Here is an 11,471-nt window from a genome sequence, read left to right on the forward strand (position 1 = left end):
CACTGGACATAGATGAAAATGAACTAAGCAACCCAAAGACAGCAATGGGAAGGGAGGAATGAGAGGGAAAGAGGGAACAGCTTACACTAAGCAAAAGGAAAGAAATGTAAATATCACCTGATGTGGAAGAAATAATTGTTTTGTCAAAGCTCATAGAATTCACAAACTTTATAGATGATGATAATGACAATTTGCCTTGAGAAGGTTAAAATGTTTGTGACTTTAAGTATCACTATTCCACAATACTGTGAAATATGTGAAATTTATGTAATCACCTAATCTCAATTTAAAAAAAAGAAGAAAAGAAAAGTGAGAGAAGGGGTGGGTTAGTTAGGAGCGATGGGTGACAATGTTATCAGACACTTTGTATTCATATACTGTTTTGTAGAATGGGAACTTCTTTGTACAACTACTTAAAGATAAAAAATTTTAAAAAATAGCTCATGTAGAGACAAGTTGAGCAGCTCAGGATGGTTCAGCAACTTTTTCCAACAGTCTTTTCTAACCATTAGCTTTCATTTGTTTTTGTTTTGTGCTGGTAATAGGACTTCAGTTCAGGTCCTCATGCTGTTGCTTAGCTTTTTTGCTTATGTCTGTTATTTTACCACTTGAGTCACACTTCCACTTCCAGCATTCTGTTAGTTATTGTAGATGAGAGCCTCATAGACATTTCTGCCCAGACTTGCTTTAAACCTTGATCATCAGATCTCAGTCTCCAGTAGCCAGGATTACAGATATGAGCCACTGGTGCCCGGCTTCCATTCATTTTCCTAACCCTTGGATATCTTAACTGGTAACCTGGCAAAGGAAAGGGAAGGAGGAAAGAAACAGATTCACAGTTAATTGAGTACCTACTATGGTATAGGCTAGGCACATTCCCTTTTCATACTATTCTAATTTTTTCTAGTGACTATGATATTAACACCCACATAAATTCGTGCATGGATAAGGAAATTAGGTCTAAGGGAGGTTAAAAGACTTGCCAAAGGTCACACACTTGTGTTTAGACAAGGATTAGAAATCCCCTTTCTGTCTGCATTTGAAAGAAACTGTATGCAAAACCATGTGCCCATGTATTTGAGGGAGAGGGGCTAGGATGAGTACTCATACATTAATTCATTCCAAGTGTTTTTTGATTCAGAAGTTACAAACTTATGGTCCCAATATCTTTTTCTGTTATTTTTTTCCCTTGTACTAGGGTTTGAAATCACAGCTTTTTGCTCTCAGTTCGATTTTTTGCTTAAGGCTAGTGTTCTACAATTTTAGGTACAACTATACTTATGGCTTTTTGCTGGTTAATTGGAGATGAGTCTCATAGACTTTCCTGCCTAGGCTGGCTTGAGACCTCAATCCTCAGATCTTAGCCTCCAGAGTAGCTAGGGTTACAGATGTTAGCTACCTATGTTTGACTTCTAATTCCTTGACATGCTCTACCCTTGTCCTGTTTTGGGTGGGACTAGAGAGAACTAGACTATCTCTCAGGAAGAGGTTGTCATGGGCAACTAGTCCAAAGTATAAGGGAATGAATAAGCTTTTCCCCCTGTTCAGAGTGCCTTGTGATGCTTGAGTGTCTTTTCTTGTACTTGTCCTGAGAAGAGTCTTAGTGAAGTTCTCTGCATCCTCAGATAGTAGGGAAATGTCTGCCACTCCAAGCTGTAGTCTAAAAAGCCTGCATCAATTATTTACTCAATTAATTAATTTACCTTTAAGTAGTTGTACGAAAGAGCTTCAGTGCAACATGTCAGATTGAATGCAATGCTTCTTGATCAGTGCCACTCGAAAGCTTTCTTGAGACTACACCTGAATGCATACTTGGGATAGGGACAAGAATAAGGGATAGAGAAGTGACATTGTTTGTCTTCAGGAGTCCTATAGTCCAGGCAGGGAGCTATAACTTAGAAAAAAAGTAGTATGTGTGGAAGATGGGACTGGAATGGAGATATGTTACCAGACCAGGGCAGCAGCAGGTCCCTTACTGGTTCTTCAGGGGAACTGGGGTATGGACACCTGGACACTGAAGACCAAGACCTTGCTCTTACAGATTCACAATTTTTCCACAGGCTTCAGAAATGTCAGAGCTGACAGCTCGCATTTCTCAGCTGGAAATGGCCCGACAGAAGAAGGAAAGTGAGGCTGTGGAATGGCAGCAAAAGGTAATCTCAATACCCAGAACAAAGCATTGTGAAGAGGAGTACTTCATACATATGTTCCAGTTCCTTTACTTAGGGCTTGGATCCCTCCTGCTTCCAATCTTCTATTTTTGGTGCCAGTCCTGGTGCTTGAAATTTCCTGTCCCAGCTGGCTTCTAAGTGCAATCCTCAGATCTCAGCCTCCTGTGTAGTTAGGATTACAGGTGTGGGCCACAAGTACCCAGGTACTTCCAGCATTTTTTGACAACAGGCACTATGGGAGAAAAGTGCTCAGGCTTTCTGAAAGACTTTCCAAAATTTCCCAGTGCCCCTGGGAATTTGTTACAGTTGCTCCTATTTCCCAAGTGAAGAAATTAAGGATTCGGCAGATGAAATGATTTTTATCATCTGTTGACTTTCCTCTTACCAAGTTGTTCTAGGCATGCACAGGCTGCCACAAGTGACCTGGTCTGACTGCTGGTCCTTCTCTCTGTCACTGGACAGGCTCAGATGGTACAAGAGGACTTGGAGAAAACCCGTGCGGAGCTGAAGACTGCCATGAGTACACCTCATGTGGCGGAGCCTGCTGAGAATGAGCAAGATGAACAGGATGAGAATGGGGCAGAGGCCAGTGCTGATCTGCGGGCTGATGCCATGGCCAAGGACCGCAGTGAGGAGGAACGGACCACTGAGGCAGAGAAGAACGAGCGTGTGCAGAAGCATCTGAAGGTATCCATGAGGGGCCCAAATATCAAGGAGACATTGCAATGAGTTTAGAGCCCTTGGCATGTCCTAGACCAGCGTGGATGAGGATTGGCAGAGGAGTCTATCTTCAAGCTGTGTAGGAATCTGAGTCTCATTTATATGAAACTTGAATTGATCAGGCTCTAGCTTACTGCTTTGTTTTTTGGGAATTTTTCTCTCTGCACTACTCTCCCTTTCTCCTGATATACATACCTGTTCCATTCAGAAAGCATGTCAGACAGAATTCCTACTCATTATCCAACTGGTGCCCTAAGTGCTTATGTGTGCATCTGTGAGAGAGAAGAAAGAGAGAAAAGAAGGAGTAGGAAACACTAAGAGTTGAAATGAGAGGACACCACTGACCCTTGCATCCCCTTTTATTCCCACAGGCCCTCACTTCCGAGCTGGCCAATGCCCGTGATGAGTCCAAGAAGACTGCCAATGACATGATCCATGCTGAGAACATGCGACTTGGACGAGACAAATACAAGACCCTGCGCCAGATCCGGCAGGGCAATACCAAGCAGCGCATTGATGAATTTGAGTCCATGTAATGGGTACTTGCCCAGCCTCTAGGGACCCCTCCTCCCTTCATCCTTCCCCCTACACTCCTTGTACCTTTGCCTAACTCACTGTGCTGGAGCCACTAACTAAAGCAGCCCTGGAATCATGCCAAGCATTCAGTGCAGCCATGGGACCAAACGTAGCCCCCTTATCCCCTGCTTACCTGGGTAGACAAATGGCCTACTATGGTGTCACTGGGTCCCACTTTTCCTTCTTTGTCCCATTTAATCTAGCTTGTTAGAATAGATCTCTTCCCCAATTCAGATGTACTTTTCACTTGATTTGGCAAATATACCCCCCACACTTACACGGTCCTTGTAGGGGTTAAGTGTGGAATGGGTTGAAAGCTAGATTCCTTCTCCTGTGCCAATCACTGCCTTCCCCCATCAAGTCCTGTGATTTGTAAGATCCAGGTATTACAGGGTTTAGGGAAGGGTGACAAGGCCCTGGCAATCTTCTCTAGTATGTCAACTGACCTAGGATTTAGCCTCCCACTGCCCATCCCTTTAAGAGTTGATGTAGGCTTTATAATAATCGGAGGATAAATACATTTTTAGTCATTCTTGTTTCTACCTCCCAGATTGAGCCTGTTATAAGCTCAGTCCCAATAAGCCTTCTCTCTGAATTAAGGGACTCAGTTTCTTCCCAGGGTGGGATGGGAGAGATGGTGCCTTCAAGAGGTTTCAATAACATCCTAGAAGGCCATTGGCCCTCTGTTCGGTTAGGGCTTGGTAAGAGATCCTGCACCTCTGCCTTGTGGGTGCCTAGGCTTGTCTCAAATGAACTATCTGGGCACAAGTATACCTTTTTAAAAATTCCAGGTCCCTGTTTCCTTCTCTAGATTTGTTCTTGTCTCTTCCAATTCCTAAATCTCCTAGACCTGGAATAGAGATAAGTACTCCAAAGCTCAGCAAGCCTTGCCCACAGCTCTTGCCAAAAAGGAGGAAATGTTCATGCTTGGCTTCAGTATTTTCCTGCTAGGTGTTCTAGGCCACTTCTCCCATCAGAGCTACTTGGGCTACAGCTCCTGCTTCATAGCTGTGTGGGCCTTGGTATGGTAAGTCCTAGATCTTGAGGCCATTAAGCTTTATTGGGGAGTAGGTAAGAGAAGCTGTGTGTAGTGAGAATAGCTCTTGCCTCTGGTCCCACAGTTTACTACTCGACCCTCTCAGGTGCCCAATATTCCCTGTCCATCACCCCCAGGTCCAAGGTAGTAACTGGGCCCTGCCTCTGACAAACCTCTAACCCAGGTCTTGTCACCAGCTGTGTTGTCCCTTGGAGCTATATATCAGAGAGCTTCTGGGGATTCTGGCCTGGTCCCTTCCACACCTCCATCTTGCTCTCAACCCAGGAGCATCCTCTCCCTACCCCCATTTCATGTGTGCTCTTTTTCTTTCTACCAGTATTATATATTGTAATGATATCTAACTCAATATTGATTTCTGCCTTTCTTGCTAATGCGCTATTAGAAATTAGTCTTGGGGCAGGATCATTTTTTTTGGCCTCATTCCTTTACTTACCCTCCACACCTCAGAAGCATATACTATATTATGAAAGGATATTTTGCCAGACACATTAAGAAGCTTTCAGTATTAGTGATGTTACCTGTCACTATAGGTCATGCAATCCAGTTTTTTTAAGTACTTAGTATTTGGTTGTATTGTTTCTGTTTGCCTTCTCCCCAGGGTTCAGTCCCCTTAGACTGTCCTTTTCTTCTATGCAGTGTTCCTACCCAGAAGTTCCCTCAACCCTCCTCTCCCTCCCATCGCCACTAACCTTGGGGAGTCTTATATGCATTGCTGTGAATTATATTGACACTTACTTGGTGATGTGCCCTGTATCAGCTAAATTAAAACCTGTAATTGTGGAGCAACCTAGCTCCCTTAAGGGCAGTAACCCACCCCCAGGGAGGTTGGGGAGAAAAGTTAGATTTTATATTCAGGTTTTTTTGTGTGTATTTTTGGGTTTAAAAAATTGTTTTGGAGGGGTTTATGCTCAACCCATGTTCTATTTCAGTGCCAATAAAATTTAGGAAGACTTCACTGTGACTCGAATTTTTTTCCCTGTGGCGTAGGTGGGTGGGTATATGGCATTTTATTGTAATCACCTCTCTGTAGACCACATTGGAATCCTTGATTTGCTTCTCCCTCACTTTATCTCTATGGAGAGAAAGGGTAGAGCTACTCCATTTTAACAGGTGGAAATAAGTTCAAAAGAAAGCAGGATAGGAGTTGGCAGTGTCGCTCAGTGCATAGAGCACTAGCTAATGAGTGACAGTGTCAGGTACTGAGTTCGAATCCCCATCTTGGATTTAAAAAACAACAAAGCAGGATAGCCCCATTATAGAATTGTCACAGTAGACACTGCCCTTTCTGTGGCTGCATGCTAACTTTTCTAGTGTGTTATGGGCTCTTCATTAACCATGTGGTGCTCTTAGATTGGTATTGGGAACTAGAGACTCTGTTACCCAGGCACAAAAATTAAAAACAACAACAACAACAAAAACCATGGCAGTTCTGTAGGCTAGATATAGTTATCCTCATCTTTTAAATGAAGACACTGAGAATCAGGTAAGTCTTCTTAGGTTGTCCCGGACATGGTACCCTTCACTTGGCAGTTCTCTTCTTGGTGGAAAAGTTAAATCACATACTCTTTAAGTTCTCACAACAATCTTTTGATGCAGTGACTCCCAAATATGTCTACCAAATGTTATAATCCTTTAAATGATTGATGTCTCACACATTAATTTTTTTTTAAAGTTTCTAACATGCAGACAACACTGTCAGGTCAAATTTTACTTGCATGTAGGGGAGCCCAGGCAGCAACATAACTGATAATTCCAATGTGTTAACCAGCAAAATCAGGCCTGGAGATGTAGCCCAGAGTTAAGAAACCTGCCTACCTAGTGTGAGGTCCTAAATTCAAATATACACAGAAGATGAGGTTTCACTTCTAAGGTTACTCTGGTGCATTTCTAGGTCAATAGAAGATCAGCATAGGAAGAAGCATTAGGAATCTTGGCTAATGATTGTTCCAAGTACTGTTGCCTTGGGGAGTGAAAAGGCTCTAGATCCCTACCTCAACCTCAACCCACAGAGTGTCTATTTTGTATGTTTGGGTGTTTATATGTAAATAGTTCATTGTTTAAAAGGGGGGGTGGCTGCAGGTGGCTTACATCTGTAATCTTAGCTATTCAGCAGGCTGAGATCTGAGGACAGAGTTTCTAATCAAGCCAAAGCAGGAAAAATTGGTGAGACTCTTATCTCCAATGAACCAGCAAAAAGCCTCCAGCACTTAAAGAAGAACAGTTTTCTGTTAAACTTGTTCAACCATTCTGGAAAGAAGTATGGAGGCTCCTCAAAAGACCACACATAGAGCTCCCCTATGACCCAGCAATCCCACTTTTGGGCATTTACCCAAATGATCACAAACAAGACCATACTAAAGCTACCAGCACAACTATGTTTATTGCAGCATTATTCTTCATACCTAAGATATGGAACCAACCCAGATGCCACTCAGTAGATGAATGGATCAAGAAACACACACACACACACACAAACACACACGTGTGCATATATATATATATATATATATATATATATATATATATATATAAAATCACTAGAATTCTGTTTCCATTAGCAAAAATGACACCACCCCATTTGTTAGGAAATGGAAAGACGGAAAAATCATATTAAGTGAAGTAAGCCAGACCCAAGGAAATACAGGTCCCATAGCTTCCCTTATTTGCAGTAATTATTGTACATCTAGGATAATTTTATCAGATGAGCAGAACAGCTAAAAAACTATGTACATATGACCATATAAGATGATGCTAAGTGAAATGAACCCCAAGATATAGATACAAGAGGTCTTTCTTAAATGTACTATGTGATTTTTTTTGGTTTCCTTTGTACATTCTTCCCCCATGGTACATTCCCTGTTGTCACTGTACTTGATTTTGGTACCCTGCATCTTGTCTAATTTGGTGAGGGGAAGGGGAATAACAAAATGCTGAAGCAAGGACACAGGATGACCCATTGCAACAATGATACCTACAAGACAGTATATTAGAAATGAACTTCACAACTTTGGGAGGGGGAGGGAAAGAGGTGGGAGAAGGAAGGAACAGTGGAAGAACAACAAGGGAAGGGGTAACAATGCTCGACAAGAAATGTACTCATTACCTTACTCGTGTAACTATAACCCCTCTGTACAGCACCTTTACAATAAAATACAAAAGTTAAAAACAAAGAACAGTGGTGACATATTCCCACTTTTCAGTACCAAAAGTTACTACACTGTTATTGTACTCAAGATTGTGATACACTGGTGTAAAAGTAGACATTTAAATAGACTTGGGAGTCCAGAATAAACTAAAATAGGGCCAAGACAATTTAGTGGGGGAAAGAATTTACAAATGTTAACTGGATACGGGATTCTCACACACAAAGGTATGAAATAGGGCCCCTATCATACAAAATATACAGAAATAGATAAAAGTTCGACAACTATAAGACTTAAAAGATAGAACTCATTGTGACTATGGATTAGGAAATGCTCCTTTAGAAATGACACAGCACCAGCAACTAGGAAACCAAATATAAAATTAAATATATATATGTATGTACATATATGTCGCTACCGCCTCGGCCGGTAATGACGACGCGACACCGGACTCTTCTCTCCGCAGTTTATTCAGGACCTTTTAGTAATCTTCTGACCCCAACCCCGGGGAGAATTCCCCACAGCCTTAAATACCCGCTGGGTAGCCAACCCTGATACGCCACGTGGGAACCGCCAATAGGTTCAGGTGCACAGAAGCAAGCCAGATTCTTTGCCTTAACCATATCAGGAGTTGTTTACCACGAGAGCACTCGCCATCGGGAAGGCGGAGGGCGGAAGCTGGCGCCATCTTCCAGGTGCGGCCTCTCGCAGCTCTCTACACATATATATAGTATATATACCTATATATCACCTCAAAGAATGTTGTCTATACAGTAAGAAACCAAAAGAGTGGGAAAATACTTGAAAATCATTTGGTAAGGGTCTAGTATATAGAATTTACAAAGTACTAGACAATTTGACAGCAAAACGACAAACTATCTTACTTTTAAATGGGCAAAGGATATGAACAAACATTTCTCCAATACAGTGGCCAATAATCATAAAAATGCTCAACCTCATTAGATAGACATTAGCAAAATTCATGTCACTGGAGATAGCACTTCTCATTCATTACAAAGGCTTTCCACATTCACAAGGTCTTACATTCTCCAGCACCAGGCAAAGGCAATTGAACAAAAGCAAAAGGCTTTCATTAAGAGAGACAATTAAAAGGGTTGAACAGAACATGGAAAAATTAGTCCCTCATACAGAAGTCATGGGAATGTAAAATGGTGATGACCCTGCTTTGGAAAACAGCTTTGACAGTTCCTTAAAAAGTTGACATTGTGGGGCTGAGAAGTTGGCTCAGTGGTAGAGTGCTTGCCTTGCATGCATGAGGCCCTGGGTTCAATTCCTCAGCACCACATATAAGCAGAAAAAGTCGGAAGTAGCGCTGTGGCTCAAGTGGTAGAGTGCTAGCCTTGAACTGAAGAGCTGAGGAACAGAGCCCAGGCCCAGATTTCAGGCCCCATTACTGAACCCCCCCCCCAAAAAAAATAAAGTTGGCATTGATCAAGGTGCATTACATGCTCAAATTAGTATATTGAATTGAAACTCCTTTGTACAACTACTTAAAAATAACAAAAATAGAGTTGAATGTAGGCACTAGTAATAGAGCACGTGCCTGGTATACATGAAGTACTAAGTTAGATCCCCAGCATCCACACAAAAAAAGTTCAATATACCATATGGCTCTGTAATTCCATTGCTAGGTATATACCAGAAAGAAATGAAAACATGTTCATAACAAAAACTCATATGAATAGGGATAGTAGTACTACTTAAAATAGCCTAAATAGAGCCCACACCCATGGCTCACACCTGTTATCCTACCTACTCAGGAGGCTGAGATCCGAAGATAGAGTTTGTAAGCCAGCCCAGGCAGGAAAGTCAGTGAGATTCTTACTTACAATTAACCAGCAGAAAGCCATAAATGTAGCTGTATTAAGTGGCAGAGTTCCAGCCTTGAGCAAAAAAGCTCAGGGATAGAAACTTGGCCATGAGTTGAAGCCCAAGTACCAGCACACACATACAAAATCACCCAAATGGGAACAACTCAAACGTTCAACTGATGTTTGTATAAGTATAGTATATCCATAAAATGGAATATTCTTCAGTCACAAATGAATGAAATATACTGATTCATGTTATAATTTTGAATACAGCCTTCAAAACATTATCCTAAGTGAATGATTCCAGATACAAAATGCCACATATTTATGATTTCATTTCCTTCAAATGTCTAGAATTGACAAATCCATAAAGACATAAAATAGATTAGTGGCTACTGAGGACTTGAGGCAGGGGGAGGCATATGGTACAGAGTAATTGCTAACGGATATGACCTTTCATTAGGAGATGATGAGCATGTTCTAGGATTTGAATGTATGAAGTTTGAGGTATGTGGTTATTTTATCTTGATACAAAAATTACAATTATAAAAAGCTGAAGAAACTTGTATGACAATATATCTAGAAGTATAAACTATATAGAAGAATCAAATAAAAATTCCAGGTTACAAAACATTCCTGCCAGGCACCAGCTCACGCCTGTAATCTTAGGTACTCAGGAGGCTGAGATCTGAGGCTCGTGGCAGAGGAAAGTCCCTCTGAAGCAGGGGGAGGGGCTGTGTTCAAAATGGTGGTGGCTCATTCTCCGGATCTAGAAAAGAGTCTTGGTTATAAGCCCGCGGCCTTGTGGCTAGGAAGCAAAGAGGGAGAGAGAGAGACAGAGAGAGAGAGAGAGATCACACATTAGAGAGGACCTCCCTACCACAGCCACCAGGACCTGTCAGTATAGCCTCTATTTCTTAATCTTGACTTTCCTGACTAGAAACTTTAGTATAATGTTGAATGGAAGTTGCAACAGTAGAGCCTCTTTAAAAAAAGAGGATTATTTTCAAATTTTCCTAACATTTCTTTCCAAATCTTAAGGTGAAGATTTTTTCCATCTTTCACCATCAATATGCTAGCTATGGGATTTGCATGTTTGTTTTTGAGACAGTCTCCCTATATCTCAGGCTAGTCTTGAAGTCATGTTCTTCCTGTCTCAGCCACCAGAATGCTGAAATAGTAGGCAGGTACCACCACATTCAGCTCTATATGTGGATTTGTGTAGAAACCTGAGGTAGTCTCCTTCTATTTTTAGTTTATTTCATGTTTTAAAAATGAAACAGTAATGGATTTTGGAAAATACTTTATGTTTGTTGGAGCTGATCATACCTCCCCCATTCCTACCCAGTTTTTTTCAAATTATCTTAAATAGCTGTACAAAGGAGTTTCCATTTAACAAAGCAGTTTATGAATACAATATATCTTGATCAATTATCACCCATTTCATTATATCCTCTTTTAACAGTGTATTAATAGTGTATTTGACTCTGTCTTTCTCATTAGTATCTATTAGTTGTACAAGGGTGCTTCATTTTGATATATCCATATATGCATACAATGTATCTTTTTATTGCCAGTCCTGGGGCTTGAACTCAGGGCTAAGCACTGTCCCTGAGCCTCTATGGGCTCAAGGCTAGTGCTCTACCACTTGAGCCACAGGACCACTTCTGGCTTTTTCTGTATACATGATACTGAGGAATTGAACCTGGGGCTTCATGCATGCTAGGCAAGCACTCTACCACTGAGACACATTCCCAGCCCATACAATGTATCTTGATCAGACTCATCCCTCCATTCCTCTTCCTTGCTCTCCTTCCTATCCTCAAACCAAACTCAGCAAGCTTCATTGTTCCATTTTCACAAGTGTTCATGAAGTATTCTGTCCGGATTCACTCTGCTTGTTTGTTTGTTTGTTGATAGGCCTCTCATTATGTAGCCCAGACATTCATTATTTCTGGCATTACAAGCATGT

The 11,471-nt window shown here is 41.4% G+C and overlaps 1 protein-coding gene across 1 annotated transcript in view; it reads left to right on the plus strand.

Moving 5' to 3' along the window:
• Window positions 1–5,479, plus strand: part of Msn (moesin) — a 92,521-nt gene extending 87,042 nt beyond the window's left edge. Inside the window, exons 11-13 of the mRNA XM_070040223.1 lie at window positions 2,061–2,153; window positions 2,634–2,858; window positions 3,263–5,479. Coding sequence (XP_069896324.1) covers window positions 2,061–2,153; window positions 2,634–2,858; window positions 3,263–3,427 — 483 coding nt within the window. The 3' untranslated portion in view covers window positions 3,428–5,479. The remainder of the gene's footprint in view (window positions 1–2,060; window positions 2,154–2,633; window positions 2,859–3,262) is intronic.
• The last annotated feature ends 5,992 nt before the right edge of the window (window positions 5,480–11,471 follow it).

Source organism: Dipodomys merriami, unplaced genomic scaffold, assembly GCF_024711535.1.
Source record: "Dipodomys merriami isolate MVZ:Mamm:240054 unplaced genomic scaffold, mDipMer1.0.p SCAF_3, whole genome shotgun sequence".
NCBI classification, from domain to species: Eukaryota; Metazoa; Chordata; class Mammalia; order Rodentia; family Heteromyidae; genus Dipodomys; species Dipodomys merriami.